Source organism: Gobius niger (genome assembly GCF_951799975.1).
Source record: "Gobius niger genome assembly, chromosome: 8".
NCBI classification, from domain to species: domain Eukaryota; kingdom Metazoa; phylum Chordata; class Actinopteri; order Gobiiformes; family Gobiidae; genus Gobius; species Gobius niger.
Window position 1 is genome coordinate 5104403 of NC_136859.1, and position 16419 is coordinate 5120821.

Here is a 16419-nt window from a genome sequence, read left to right on the forward strand (position 1 = left end):
AAAAGCGAAGGGAGAGAGGGATATTGTACATCCAATTATACAATGAAAAAAAAAAAACTTTTTTGTAATTCATGCAGTTCTTACATTTGAAGAGTTTTGTGGTGCTAGGCTAGTGCAAGGCTAGTGCATTTCTATGGTATCAGCTAGCCTGCATTAAAAACCTTGTGACCCGCTCCACAGAGCACCTGAGGCAAATCACTTATAACACCAGACTAACCATATAAATGTATGTGTCGGTAGAATAATGTTTGGAATATAACTGACCTGCATCACATGAATGATCGCATTTTGAGGGACTATTTTCTAGCAGATCACTCCGCCGCTGCGTCGCTTATACAACCACGAAGCTGATGCTGCTCAAATATGAGTTATTTTAAATGCAAAATGGTTAAAATTACTCTATGGACACAGACATTTATATGGTTAGTCTGGTGTTATAAGTGATTTGCCTCAGGTGCTCTGTGGAGCGGGTCAGACTCTTTTTAATGCAGGCTAGCTGATACCATAGAAATGTGTTAGCCTAGCACTAGCCTAGCGCCACGAAACTCTTCAAATGTAAGAACTGCATGAATTACAAAAAAAAAAACCTCCAGAAATCAGCAACACTCTGGATAACTAGGAAATGAGGCCCTATGTCAAAAATCCTGAAATATCCCTTTAAAGTGACGCTAGCCAGCAGTTAGCTTTGCCCATTAGCCTGTTAGCTTCTTCTTCGTGATTCTATTAGTGTGTATTGGTGGCTCCGGTCCGGTGGCAGTCAACTTGCAATTGTGGTTTTCTGGCCAGAGACAAAAAAACACAATTGCAACCAGAAATGTGTAGCTCTCAAATGGATCCAGCTCATAAGTTGTTAAAATGAAACAAAATCCACCAATCCCCACGGCAAAGACGCACAAAAGTATCCAGTGAAACAATACGGTACACAGAAACCAACAAAAAGCAGCTGTACCGAGAGAGAGGGAAGTTGCTGCCTATTTACACGTCGCTATACTGTTACATTTTGCACAGATTTAGTTGATGAAAGTCGTGTTTTTTAAAGCGTTGAGAGCCAAAGTATCTGCTCTAATATTCAGTACCAGTGTCGGATCAGTGCAACCCTAAAATTAACATGAAAAAGCATTCAATTTAACTCACTTCTACCTGTATAAACCCTGACTGTATTCCTCCTAGGAAACGTTATAAAAGGCTTTACAAGCTCCTATGAAAGAAGACTCGTATTTAAGCCTAATTTAATACAGAATAATTGTATTTCAGAGCCTGTTTGTCGTGATCTAAACTGGATCAGTAACAGGGACATTTTGTTGCCTTCACGTTTTTCCTCGTTCATATTCATCCCGGTTTCTCGTCACTTCTCCAGAGTAAATCGCCCGTCACCGCCTCGCTCTCTCCAGCCTCCCCATTTCGCCAAACACCGCTGTGCTCCCTCCTTAAGTAAAAGGTTAAAAGTTTTGTGAGGAAGTGCTTGGAGCTGCAGAATAGCGGCGGAGGGTCTGATTGAGAGACCACTGTAATGTTTTCCCCCCTGTGTGGACTAATAGGAGCGGCGCAGTGGAGCTCCGTAATGAAGCCCGGGGTGAAGGTGATGGATGGGGCTTTGAGCAGGAACAGCGCGGCCCGAGCTGCTACAAGCCTCCGGACTCTTAACACGGAGAGGGTTCTGTGCAGGGGGGGAGGCAGAGGGGCGGGAGGGGGGGGACAGGGTGACATTATTGGGGATTATTAAAACACTTTTCTACTGACAGTTTTTAACACGTTTTTAGAGATTACCGGTTATGAACTTCTTTAAAGCCGTACCAACTGACTCATTCCCCTAGAGGCCATGAGCGCAACTGCAGGTGTCGTAGCATGTTGCGTTTTTTTACTCATTTATTTTGTGAGAGTAAATACTACGCTGACAGAAAAGACAAAGGAGAGAGAGGAATATTGTTCATCCAATTACACAATGGAGATCAATTTTTTCACTCAAACTTGGCTGTAAATACTGTTTAAGTGGTGCTAGCCCACAGTTAGCTTTGCCTGATAGCCTGTTAGCTTCTTCTTCGTGATTCTATTAGTGTGTATTGAGGCTCTGGGTCGGTGCAATTGTGGTTTTCTGGCCAGAGACACCAGGGGGAGATGAAAGACCCCAAAATCATCTCATTAACACTTGTATTACCCCAGAGGGATGACAAGGATTTATTGCTTAGTTCTGCATTAAATAAATACCGAAGCATTAAGAGTCATTGAATGAATTGTGCTAAAATGAAGGCCTTAAACGTTGTGTGAATGTAGAACTGACATCAAAGAGTCCAGTGTTGTTTTCATCAGACTATTACAAAATCATTACGTTGTTGCACCTTTATTTGTTGTTCTCTCTCGCAGTCGGGACAGGAATAGTTGCCAAATAGCAGAAAATTGGAATGGTTGCGGTAAAGTTGTAATGCAGCACTGATTTTGCAGAGTTTGCTTGATTTTGCAGAGTCGCGAAATCCTGGAGGGGACTGTCTACAGCCCCAGAGGAACAGTTATTGAGAAGAAAGAAAAATCACAAGAATGCCCAAAACGAGTAAACCTATTCTTTTTAGTTCGACAGTGAATTTAAAAATAAAAGAGGCAGATACGAGACCTTGCTCCTCTCATTTGGGCAATAAGAAACAATGTATGGGAAAACTGTACAAATCAAACTTGAAAAGTTGAGCAGTAGATTACTGATATAAATATGAAGAAAAATATATAATTTAATTGAATGATTTCACATCAAAATCAGGCACAGGTTATGAGTAGAGAGGGAAAAAATGCCTATATTTTCTGTGAACCAGTCAAGATAGAGCCTTGGGAAGAGAAAGAAACTTTGAATATGGAAGCCGACTATTGGTACGACATTTCGTACACAAGGCAACTCAATGCGCCTAAAACATGACGAGATGTTTGAGTTTACGTTGACGAGACTCTCTCTCTCTCAGCGACTGGTAGCGATGTCACAGGACAGTTTTGTCCCCAGTTAAAGCAGTACTAAGCCAAGGTCTTGGCTTTCAAATCAGGCATTAAAGCAGTACTAAGTAACGTGTTTACCTTAATAAATCCTTTTCGTAGTCCCTGTGGGGGTAATACAAGTGTTTATGGGATGATTGGAGGGTCTTTCATCTCCCCCTGGTGTCTCTGGCCAGAAAACCATGTTTGCAACTTGACTGCCACCGGTGCGGAGAAAGCAATACACACTAATAGAATCACAAAGACGAGCTAACATGCTAACTGCGGGCTAACGTCACTTTAAACAGTATTTACAGCAAAGTTTGAGTGAAAAAAAAATACTTCCATTGTATAATTGGATGCACTGTAACCCTCTCTCCCTTCGCCTTTCCTGTCAGCGTAGTATTTACTCTCCAAGACAATTAATAAGTTAAAAAATCGTAACTTTCTACTACACCTGCAGTTGCGCTTATGGCCTCTAGGTGGAAGAGTTACTTAGTACTGCTTTAAATACTGTAGCATAGGTCTGTGCAATTAATCAAAATCCAATTACAATTTTGATTATTACACTAAACAATTACAAAATTAGCATAGTCGGACAAAAAATATATATATTTTTTTTTTGCAAAGCAGACTTTTCCCCTTCGCATTTCATGTGCTATGGCTCGTGCTTTTGCCTGACATAAAAACAAACAGCGCTGTGTGATGATGTCATCAGGCCACACTGCTCAGTTTACTTGCGCAGGTGTGAGGGCTGGCCAACAGGGGGCAGGTGTGAAACAGAGACCTCTCCTTGATGATTTCAAACATGAAATCATTTGTACTTTTACTTTATCAATAATCGAGCAGCCGTACTGAAGCATATGAATGTTGATTAACCGATGTGCAGACGGTGATGATCAGAGGATGAGGAGAGCGGCCGCTTTCGACAACTACAACAATATTTTTAGTTTACGTCGACTGAAACACAAATGTTATTAACACTAAAAGTATTTTCATCCAAAAGACTGAAACTTAGGGCTGTCGAACAACACACACTAAATCTAAACATCTTTGGAAGTGGCACCAGAGTTTTATCAAAAATAGAGAAAGGCTTCAGAAGAGAGAAACAAGACCAGAGTGTTTTTGGGAGATTCTTCCTCCTCGGAGGCAGGCAGAGCATTGCGCATTTTCTTTTAAAAGTGGAGAGGGCGGTTGTTTCCTAAAATTCGGGAAAATCCTCCTGTATACTTTTAAGATTCTGTTGATTTTCTGTCAATTTCATACAAATGTTTGCCGAAAAGTTCTGCGTTAAATCAAATTCCTCCATTTACTGTAATGGATCCTGATCTTAAGAAACTGTATGTATCTGTGTTTTGCATTTGCAGCATTAGAATGTTGTATTTTGATATTGAAATGGCATCATGAAGCTTTTCACGAGCTGCTACTTCTGTAAACCTGTGAAATACATGGGAAGAAGCCTTCAGGCCTGGATCAAGATCTAATCAGGACTAAACCGGCTGGAAATGCTCTAAAAGTCACTTAAATTTGACTTGAATTATGTCAAAATGGATGCACGCGTCGCCTAAACCAGAAAATCACTCTTTGATTTGTTTAGTTTTAATGGATCAGGGATAAAGCGTTCGACTGGCACCTCTCCCTTTGAAGAAAACAGTGAGTGTTGTTCTAATCTTTACACATTATCACAAATAGACAATAGACTTAGTTAAATCATACGCAGACAATGGTGCGACTCCCGACTCGCTGGAGTAACGCAGATTAGCCGGCGGTGACAAAAGAAACAGGAGCGGAAACAAAGCAGCCGCTCAACAATGGGCCGTTCCTGCACAGGCATCACACGGAGGGATTGTAAGAGTCGTGTCGGACGTGATCGCTCGTGGAGAGGTTTTATTGACGAGCATCTCAGGAATAGTAAGGCTGCAGTTCTTCACACTGATGTCACGACGTCAGGAGCTAAAGACGGTAAAGGATCTGATGCAGGTTAGACACGACAGGTGGAAGTATTGATTCTCAGGCTGGGGTCGATGTGGAGGTTTTTTTGCTGGAGATTATTTACCCCAGATGCTTATTTTATGATGTTTTGTCGTGAGGAGCTGGAGATTTCCAGGAAGTAACTCTGACATTGCGTATCTAAAGCAGAGTTCCCACATTTTCATTCACAAATATTGACTTATTTTGTATCCAGTAAGTATGTCCTGCCAAGAGTCTCTGAGATGTCGTTTTAATCCAAATATGGTATTTCTGTTCCTGGAGGCGCCGGTACAGAGGAGCAGAGACATGTGTTTGTCAGGTCTTTGTTCCACTCATGCAACAAAATAATCACTATAGTCACTCCTACAGACTCTAAACTTTACAAGCTTGGACTTAACAATGTTTTTAAGTTTTTTTCAGAGGGATTTTTAAATATCTAATTCTCAGCCTGATTTATTCAGCTTTGAACCCATGAAAAAAGCACAATATAGAAAATAAATAGTAGTAAATAGCACAAATAGTGCTCAAGACAGAGCGAGTCAAAACAAGACTTAAAAATAGTGCTCAAGACAGAGCGAAATAGTGCTCAAGACAGAGCAAGTCAAAACAAGACTTAAAAATAGTGCTCAAGACAGAGCGAAATAGTGCTCAAGACAGAGAAAGTCAAAACAAGACTTAAAAATAGTGCTCAAGACAGAGCGAATCAAAACAAGACTTAAAAATGCATATAACTGAAAGTATTTTATCTACACTCTTGCCTCTTACTGTAATTGATTAATTCTATGTTGATGTTTTATTGATTGTATTTGTTTTCTTATATTTATGCAACTGTGAAGCACTTTGAATTGCCTTGTGTATGAATTGTGCTCTACAAATAAACTTGCCTTGCCTTGCCTTACAATTAGATTTTTTTTTTTTATTCCACATTTTCACTTATGATTATCTTAAAGGAACTATACAGAGTTTAAAAATCTTAAAATTCTGTATATCAGCCATGTCCTAATGTGTAGAATGAGCCCAGACACCACAACTGCCTCTAAAATCCTGCACTGTCACTCAAAGAGTTGTTAATTCGGGTCCAAAGCAATGGCCGCTGGCTGTTCTGCTTCATGCCCTCAACACTAGAGGCTGCCATTGCTGCAGTACCTCCATATCGCCACTAGGCCCCGATTGAAAAGCATTGGACTTTAGACACGTTAAAAACAACTTAAACGCCTGGTTTCAATTTTTTCAACATTAGACTAGGCTAGATATTCCTCCTGAGATAACGCTGGGTTAGTCACAATTTAAGAAACCAGGCTGGTTTTCGTAAGAAGAATTTTAGAAATCTCGTACTTAATGAGGGTCAGACTGTTAGCATTGGAGCAGCGCGAGCTACACGTCACGCAAGGGCGGAGTCTACAGTGAAGATCCCGCCCTTATGTCCTTTTTAGGAACAGGCTTCGTCAGAGCTGGGGAGGAGGAGTCTGTAAATTGTGGTCATTATGTTTAACGGGGAGGAGTGAGCAGAAGCTGTCCATTTATATATACAGTCTATGGTCCAAAGTGCCATCATGCACGAGCTTAATATGGAAGCTGCAGCTACACGTATGACCTGAGGTGGCAGTAGTGAGTATACAATGGCATCTAGCCCCTCTAAACAAGAGCTAAATCACTTATCAAATCTGAGGTAAATCTTTTAACCTATTGACCCCCACCTGAACCGAGCACTTTTTGTCTAGTTAGTCCAGTTCCCCAAATCTAAAAGCTTTAAAAAATTAAAAAAGAAAAAGAAAAGAAAAAAGCATCAAAATAGCAACAATGAAGTGACAAAAGACGTGCCGGAAAAGCAACAAAAACAAGACAAAAAGAGTGACAAAAATGAGATGTAAACATAACAAAAATGCTTTAAAAATGTGACGCGGCAACAATGTGACCGCTCTCTTTTGTAGGCCTCCAGTTCAGCTTTACCCAAATCTTAAAGCTTCTTAAAAAAAACAAGTGTCAAAAAAGCAACAGTAACACAATACACAAGTGACAAAAACATGAGTAAAAAGTGATGAAAAAGCCACAAAAGAGTAAGTGAAGATTTGTCGGTCTTTCGAATGAGGCTGTAAACTCTCCAGTCAAGAAGCTTTAAGATTCGGTTAAAGCCAAACTGGAGGAAATGTATTTACTTACTGTTTATCCAGCTGGTCACAGGCAAAGGAGACCACACTCAAACCACTAAGATCCGTGTATAATCAGGCTTTAAAGGCACTCGATAAAAAAACACTTCATCATCATCATCACTGCAATATCCTGAGTAAGTACAAACTGCTCAGTTTTGACAACCTAATTCTATAATAATCTAAGAACTTTATTCAAAATCACCAATAACGCAGGTCCACCACCACTGAAGAACTTTGTCAGACTTTGTTCTGAGCAAAATACAAGAGCTGCTCGATCCACTGCAAATAAAAACTGTGTCATACCAAAAATATCGTCGGCCTTTGCACAATGTGCCTTCTCGTTTCGCTCCATTAAACAGTGGAACAAACTTCCTGACCGTCTGAAACTGGTCATTTTAGATCATCAGTCGTGTCAGCATTAAGATAAGATAAGATGGTACTTTATTGATCTCACAGATGGAGAAATTGCATTCGATGAGAGAGCATCCGGCAGCAGCACCCATTCAGTGCGCACCACTCTTTTTTTTTTTCTTTGGTGAAAGATCGTTGTGTCGCGGCCGCCATCTTCACTGTTTTGGTCACAGGAGGAGCACTGGTTGATGGGAAATCCGTAGACGATGACCACGGCGGTGGAGCTCTTGCGCTTGGCCACGATGTTCTTGGCCACACAGGTGTAGTTGGCCGTGTCGGACAGACGCGCCTGCTTGATGATCAGGTTGTGTCCATGGTGATGTAGAAGTTCCTGTCCTCGGCCGGGTCCATGATCTCGTTGTCCTTCAGCCACTCCACCCGCATGACCTTGGAGGATGGAGAAACTGTAGCTGCCCTCTGTCTCCTCTGATCATCTGAAACGGTGAACCGCCTCCTGGGCTTGTCCCCGTCTCAGAGCGTGGTGTCCTGCACTGGTCAGCTCCACCTCGTCCTTCCTCTTCCTCCTGCACAGCTCCCTCCACAGTCTATCACCATCTCCTCGTTGGTCCCTTTTGTTGTTTCCTGTAGCTCCTCTTGTGACGCCTCCTCCGTGCTGCTGGTGTGGGGGCTCTTGGTGCCTCTTCACTGTTCAGTGTCTCAGAAGAAGATGTTTGTAGATCTCAAATGGGTTTAGCTGATAAGCTAGCAGTTTGTTTACCTTCAAAAAGCTGCTTTCTTCAGGACCATTTTGGACTCTCAAAGTAAACAAATCCACCAAACCTCCACAAAAACACGACAAAGATGTACAAAAGTATCCAGAAAAGCAACGTGGTTCGCTGAAAAAGGCAAACAATTCAGCTGCACCAGGAGAGAGGGAGGTTAATGAATGTACTGTAAACTATAGAGGTTGTTTAGTTTCTTTTTGTGTGTACACTTTTAGGAAAAGCAAAGAACGTATTTTATACAGTGATTTTATTGTAGATTGGATTTATAGATTGTAATTGTAATGTTTTATGTTCAAAACCTGTCCGGGGACTGCGGATGGAAAATAGCTGCTGAGCTAAATCTGGTACAAACCATCTTTTCTTGTAAAGACTAATGGTTCTGTACATTGTTCCTGTTTCAATAAATAATGATAATAATGTGCTCGATTTAAGGCAGGCGGTAAGAGGTTAAAATCAGGTTAATTTACATTTTAAACAGTTAGTTTTGAATATTTGAATGGATTTCACAAATGAAATGCTGTTTTTCTCATAATTATATTCCCTTGTGACCCCTGAACCACTGGTCTAAAACAACATTCAATAATAGTTTTGGCGGAAATTATGCAAATTTTGTTACACAAATGTTCCGAATGAAATACTCACTGATTATTTTAAGTTTTTGACAATGAAAAGACCGTTTTGAGCATTTAAAAAAAAAGTCCAGGTGGAAGTGTATGTTATTTTGACCCTGTTGATGAGTTTACCCGGCGCTCCATGATCACACATCCCTTTACCCACTGAGGAGGTGTCGTGTGCCTGTGATCGCGGTGGCTTTTGTTCCTGTGATTATGTCCTGCGTTCGCTTTTAATAAACAAATATTTCGGTCCCTTTGAGCGTCAGTGGGCCGGTTCAGTCCCGCCTGTGTCTGATGTGTGGAGTTGAAACAGAGGCAGCAGGTGCGTCCATCAGTGTTCCTGAATCATGTCGTGTCATCGTAACGCGGCGCTCGAGTGTCCGCCCCGGGGCAGGTTAGCGCCGTTTGAAATCCAGGTTCAGAGCCGCGAGGTCTCGGAGGAGGAGGAGGAGGAGGCCGTGAGGCTGAATGAAAGTCCGCGAGGATGAGGCAAAGGCACAGAGTCACTTTGACACTAGAAACTGATCCACGCGCTTGTTCTTCACAGCTATAAGGGTTTGATCCACAGCCACACGGGGCCTTTCTCTGGAGTTTACAGGTTCATTTCCTTCAGGTGCTCCGGTTTGTCCTGCCACCAATAGGCCTGGGTACCGTTAAAGGGTACCCTCAAGTCGAAAATATCCCCCCCCCCCTTCTACTTTGTTTAGCAGAAAAGTCTAAACTGTTCTTCAGGAGCAGATCTCAACGGAGCTCAAAGCAAACTCGTATTATTTCTCGCTGCTGAGATGATTGTTCCTGTTCCCTTTGCATTTCACAAGCTAAAGGCTCAGGCTGCGTCCGAAAACGAGCAGATTGGTAGCAGATTACGCCAAACCGGATGTGCGTCAGCGTCCGCCATGACAAGAAGCTTCCGAATTGGTCTGTTCGGAAGGAGTTAGGAAAAGGAGCCTCGATGCTAACTATCATAGCCACTTTAGCATAGGGACCTCTGGTGCTAACTAACCGGTGATTAGGAGCTATGTGCCATCCCATAAGCCACTGCGCCAAGTTGTTGTTGGACACTGTACAGTAGGGGGCGACATGCACTTTTGTTTGGCCTGCGCTCCACCAATAACTTTAAAGAAGGAGAAAAACAGCTGTCGGTGATGTCACTTCCCTTTCCCAGTCGACCCCATGAAATGTTAAGGAGTTAGTTGCTAGTGTTTGTGCTTAGAGGCTATAATTTGATGGTTTCAGACGCAGACCCAGGCTTTGGTTTGACATAAAAACATTAGCGCTGTGTGATGATGTCATCAGGCCGCGCGGCTCTGTTGGACAGGTGTGAGGGTTGGCCAGCAGGGGGCAGGTATCTCTCAAAATAGGATGATTTCAGAAACATACAATTTCTTTTTTTTTTTACTGTCCAAAGAAAAATGTTGTGCATAGTTGTTTTGTTTTAGATAATAATAAAAATGAAAATAGAAGAAGGCGAGTGCATCAATGGTCTAGGAAAGAGTGAGAAAGTAGACCGGTGCTCTTCGAAGACTGAGCTGAGCTTTATAAGAATAAATTTGCTGAGACTGGCTGGAGACTATGGACCTGGTCCATACTCAACAAAGGACTTTTATTTTTGCTACATGACTCGAGTGCCTCGGACTTTATTTTGCTTTTTTCGACTGCGTTCGCTACTTAGCACAAGCTACTCTACAAGCCAGTCTCAGCAAATTTATTCTAATAATAAAAATGAATTGATCAAATAAAGATTTTTTTGAAGGCAACAAATAATCGTGATTTCAATTATTACTAAAATAATCGTGATTATTATTTTTTCTATAATCGAGCAGCCCTAGCGCCAACTTTTTCTCTCCAGACGTCAATATCTGACCCGCAGCGAGTCTAAAAAAAGCCACATGAACGTGTGAGGAGATACTGAGCTGCTTCAGCGCAAATGGAGCAAAGTAAAGCTATAACTTACTAAACTTTTGTAATAGAGACGACAGAGCCAGGACTAAACCAGGACATAGACTTCACCAGTTGTAAAACCCAGAGCTAAACTAAACCAGGACTGAATAAGAAACTTGAGCTTTTAGGCAAATTGAAAAGCAAAACCAAGCAGTGACAACAAGAAAGACTATTTCCCTTTAGCGACAGACCCGGAGGCGGAGCTTACCTGCTGTTGTTTACAACTTTACAAGCAGCTGCATTTTGGTACAGTTTTGGTAAATTATTATTGACAGAGTGAGCGCTCTTACTGTGCAAAGATCTCTGACGTGTGAAGTGCTTTCGCTTCGTCAAAGTGTGTTTAGAACAGTTTATCTGTAAGAAACCATGTCCTGATGTGGATCTGTCTCTGCAGCTCAGGAGGTAATAATGTCCTTTCTCTCTTTTTATCGCTGCTTAAGTGGAAATTGTGCTCAAAACACAAAGGTGATGGCTGCAGCAGGTATCGTGTACAATAGTGTGTATGTGTGAGTCGGTCTCCTCCAGCCTCAGCTTCCTCCTCAGAGTATGGAGTGGATGTAAATTGTCTCATGGAAAGCGCTTTGTGAGCATTTCCAGCCTCTCCAATAGCAGTAATGTGGATGGGTGCTTCAAAATGCTCATTCAGATCTGGCAACAACAGGTGCTCCTCAAGTAAAAGGCCGGGAGAAATGAGCAAAGTCTTACAAAAATACGTTTCCACACTGAGGGAGGTCCGAGGCACTCGCTACTACAACAATGTAAAGGTCGTTTATTCTACATTTAGTCTTTACTTCTGCGTTTAGTCTTCAGGTTGGTACTTTTGTATAAATCCCTGTGTTTGTGTTTTGCAGGAGCACATTCTGCAGAAGCCGCGGGCGTATTACCGCACGGAGCAGTCGGCCGAGCCCGACGTGTGGCTGGACGCGGTGCAGGTCTGGGAGGTGAAGTGCGCAGACCTGTCCCTGTCTCCGGTCTACAAGGCGGCCATGGGACTGGTGAGTGTTTCTTATACAGCTCAAAAGTTTAAGACCAGTTGAAAAATCGGGAAAAACCCACATGGAGCAAGGTTCCACGTAGAACTTCTTTTTTCTGCCTTCTCCATCAGGACATCATGATAGTGTGAATACAGATGTGGCCTTTAAACTGTTGACCCCCGCCTTAACCAAGTGCATTGTCAGTTCAGCTTTACCCAAATCTGAGGTTACAGCCCATAGGCCAGAGTAAAGCCTCATTTGAAAGTTAAGACCTACAAAACTGATCTAGCAGGATCTTGTTTCTTGTGACAGTTTGTTACATTACTTTGTGTCACTTTTTTGTCAGATTTTTGTCACTTTTTCCATCTTTTTTTCCATCATTTTTTCATCACATCTTTGTCAGATTTTAGTCACTTTTTTGTCCGATTTTTGTCACTTTTTGTCAGATTTTTGTGACTTTTTCCATCATTTTTCCATCACATTTTTGTCAGATTTTTGTCACTTTTTTGTCAGATTTGTTTCACTTTTTTGTCAGATTTTTTTTCACTTTTTTGTAAGATTTTTGTCACTTTTTTGTAAGATTTTTGTCACTTTTTTGTAAGATTTTTGTCGCTTTTTTGTAAGATTTTTGTCACTTTTTTGTCAGATTTTTGTCACTTTTTTGTCAGATTTTTGTCACTTTTTTGTCAGATTTTTGTCACTTTTTTGTCAGATTTTTGTCACTTTTTTGTCAGATTTTTGTCACTTTTTTGTCAGATTTTTGTCACTTTTTTGTCACATTTTTGACACTTTTTTGTCACATTTTTGACACTTTTTTCTCAGATTTTTGACACTTTTTTGTCACTTTTTTGTCAGATTTTTGTCACTTTTTGGTCACATTTTTGTCTCTTTTTCCATCACTTTTCCATCACTTTTTTCGTTGCTGTTCTGTTGGGTTTTTGTGACTTTCTCATCCTCGTTTTCATCTTGTTTTTGACACTTTTTTTCAAGAATCTTCTAGATTTGGTTAAAGTCTAACTGGAGAAAATGTGCTCGGCTCAGGTGGAGGTTAAGAGCTTAACACTCTGATCTCTTAGAAGCTTGTAGAGTAAAATACAAGTGTACAAAGCACTTTTTCTAAACCCCATGAGAAAATTCTTCAACATTTATTCCTACACTTTTCCTCCAGTATTTGGCCGTTGAAGTGACATTCTCTGCCTCCTGTGTAAAGTCTGATGAAGTCGAGAGCCCAATAATCTCCCTGAAAACTCCTCCACCACGTAACGGTCGACCGGCGGCAGTAAAGAAGAAGAAGTCACAATTAGCCGCTCTTAATTGAGTTATTAAAGAAGCCGTAAAAGATGTTGGTTGTAATGGGAAGGATCGTGGTCCATTTGCTGGAGTCCCAGTGCAAACATAAAGCGTCTGTCGTTAAACCGGGGCTGAGCTTGTTAAATCAGCGCCGTCTCTGAGGAACTCGACGCCGAGGCCGGAGCGAGTCGTGAGGAAATGTCTTCAGTGCGGCACGGGCTTTATTGCACAGTTACAGTGGAGTTAACAATAATGATCGTTTGGGCGAATGGACAATCCCTTTGATTTGATGAGATTTAATTAATTTTCTGTTTGTATTACGGGGGAATAGGCTCTGATAATCTGATTTACTGCTGCCAGTGTGAACCCTATATTTCCTGTATTACATGTCTAGTAGGGATAAAGAGTCCAGAAATTCACTTTACTGCATTAGAGCCAGGTGGAAGTACACGTGAGACTGCGCTGAGGCAGAGGGAGCCCCGCCCATTAATTAGCATGACCATGTGAGCTTTTCTGTGTGTGCGCTATTAATGTGGAAATAATGCACACAATCGCCTTTTTAATTTAACAATACTGATCAGAGATTAATAATCATTGTCCCCCCAAAATTGTTGAAAAAACTAAAGAACAAACAATCTTAAGGTGGATAAACCCATAGAATATATAGGATACAAAACTCAAAAAAATATGTTGTTAACTTTAAAGTTGTCTAATATCAATGAATGCCCTCAATAATTGTGAATATTTGTCAAATCTTAATTTATTTGAGCTGGTTCTGTTGAATCATTGCATCAAGCAAAGCGTGGATCACGAAACATGGAGATGCATTGTGATAATTGGCCTAAATGGAATCGTATCGGGCTGGTGGTGGTTACAGATGTGGAATCGTATCGGGCTGGTGGTGGTTACAGATGTGTGGACCCAGATGCATCGTGGTCTTGGTGATGATTCGAATCGCATCGCAGCTCTGGTATCATCAAGTTAGGGCTGCTCGATTATTGAAAAAATAATAATCACGATTATTTTTGTCATAATTGAAATCACGATTATTCAAACGATTATTTGTTGCCTTTAAAAAAAATCCATCAAAAAAGTGACAAAAATCCATCAAAAAAGTGACAAAAATCCATCAAAAAAGTGACAAAAATCCAGCAAAAAAGTGACAAAAATCCAGCAAAAAAAGACAAAAATCCAGCAAAAAAAAGACACAAATCCAGCAAAAAAAAGACAAAAATCCATTAAAAAAGACAAAAATCCATCAAAAAAGTGACAAAAATCCAGCAAAAAAATGACAAAAATCCATTACAAAAAAGACAAAAATCCAGCTGAAAAAGACAAAAATCCATCAAAAAAGTGACAAAAATCAAATAATTAAAAATTAAGAAAAAAAATGTGGAAACAAAAATTTAAAAAAAAAAAAAATTGAAGAAAAAAAAATAATTTGAAAAAAAAATGTATAATCGATTTTTTGCGATTATGCTAATTTTGTAATCGTTTACTGTTGTAATCGAAATCGTAATCGAATTTCGATTAATTGCACAGCCCTACACCAAGTGTATCTTAAATGAATCGGATCGTGGCAGGTGTATCGAGATGCGAATCGGATCGGACAGTGGCCTAAGATTCCCATCCCTAATGTCTAGCCGTTTCTTTTTTTTTTCAAATGACCATAGTAGACCCCCAAACCATGAAAATCTTTACCACTATTGGCATAAATGTCTTAAATACTTGATATTTTCCAGTTTGCAAACCGTGACAGGAGCCCATTAAGTTTAAAAAGTTGATGACGGAAAAAACTCCTCCTGAACTTTCAACAGTGCATTAATAACACCCTGATTCTCTGTGAATCTGTTCTCTGTTTGTTTGTCGCTTACATTGGATCAAATACGGCGCTGAGATCTCACTTTAAAGGGTCTCAAAATAAACCATGAATAAAAGATCGAGTAATAAATAGTATGATAAGACTCTGGCTGTTGTGCAAGTTTCTTATTCCCCAGAAAACTGAATGATTTCAAGTGTACCATTGTCCTGTTTCCCTCAGGTGGATCCAGTGAAGGGCATTTCTTTGAGATTTCCTCGTTTCCTCCGAATCCGAGACGACAAGAAGCCGGAGGACGCCACCACCGGGTCACAGGTGAGAAGAGGATTTAGAATGATTTCAGCGACAGAACTTAATGTGGGCAAAACACTGGACTGCATTTCATTTAAGTTTGAGGCTCTTACAAACTGTCATGGATGTTTTAGATGTTTTTAGTCCCTTCTTTTCTTTTTAATCAGTTTAATTAGTCACAGTTGTAGTCATGATTAACTACTTTCAAATGAGTTTTAGTCTAATTGTACAAATACAGTGGTCCCTCGTTTATCGCGGGGGTTACGTTCTAAAAATAACCGCCCAGCCACCCTGCAAAGGAAACTCATTTCGGCCGCTTGTATTCGCGATGTTGTTCTTTCGGTCATGACCCAAATCTCATGACCATAGGTGAGAGAGGAAACGTAGATCGATCGGCAAATCGAGAGCTTTGCCCCCCATAAAACATAACATACAAGTCAAATATTTTTAAATGATCAGAAACTCACTTTAGTTGTGCATAAGTTGCGAAGTTAAGGAAAAATTGCGAAGGAAATAGCGGATTATTGGAATACTTGCGGGAAAGTTGTGGGCTTTTGGAAAAGTTGCACCTCTGCACTGATTTTGCGGAGTGTGCTTGATGTTTGCTTGATCGTGAAATCCTGGAGGGACTGATAACATATGTTTTAAGGCTGTAAAACCCCTCACCACACACTTTATGCTCTTTTCTCACCAGTTCACACGGGTTCTCCCTTATGTCTGGTGTCACTGGGCGATTAATACGATCTTTAGATTCACATCACAGACGTGGGGATGGAAACATCATGAGCTTCTCTCGTCTCCGCTGTGCGTTTGTTCAAACTAAGAGACAATCATAGCTACGATCAAAGTTTTATCATAGCAGTTTCAGCTTCAGACGGCGAGTGTTTAGCTGAGGAGAGCTTCACATGCTAGCTGTTTTTATTTTCGACCAGCCAAACAGGACGCAGAACACAATTTGCATTATATTTTATTCAACACAGACATTTATATGGTTAGTCTGGTGTTATAAGTGATTTGCCTCAGGTGCTCTGTGCTTGGGTCAGACTGTTTTTAATGCAGGCTACTAGTTACCATAGACATGAACTAGCCTAGCGCCACTAAACTCTACAAATATAAGGACTGCATGAATTAAAAAGTATATATATCTCCAGAAATCAGCAACACTCTGGATACACTACAAAAAGTGAATATCAAGCATTGGCTTAAATTACTTGAATTGAGGAAATGTATCTTGTTTTGAGTGGTTGTCTCTCATTTAGACACTTTTCCTGATCGGACCAAGTT

At 40.7% G+C, this 16419-nt stretch overlaps 1 protein-coding gene across 1 annotated transcript in view; it reads left to right on the forward strand.

Annotated features, from left to right (window-relative positions):
- Window positions 1–16419, forward strand: part of lig1 (ligase I, DNA, ATP-dependent) — a 190618-nt gene that overhangs the window by 158381 nt on the left and 15818 nt on the right. Inside the window, exons 26-27 of the mRNA XM_079561006.1 lie at window positions 11613–11756; window positions 15067–15159. Coding sequence (XP_079417132.1) covers window positions 11613–11756; window positions 15067–15159 — 237 coding nt within the window. The remainder of the gene's footprint in view (window positions 1–11612; window positions 11757–15066; window positions 15160–16419) is intronic.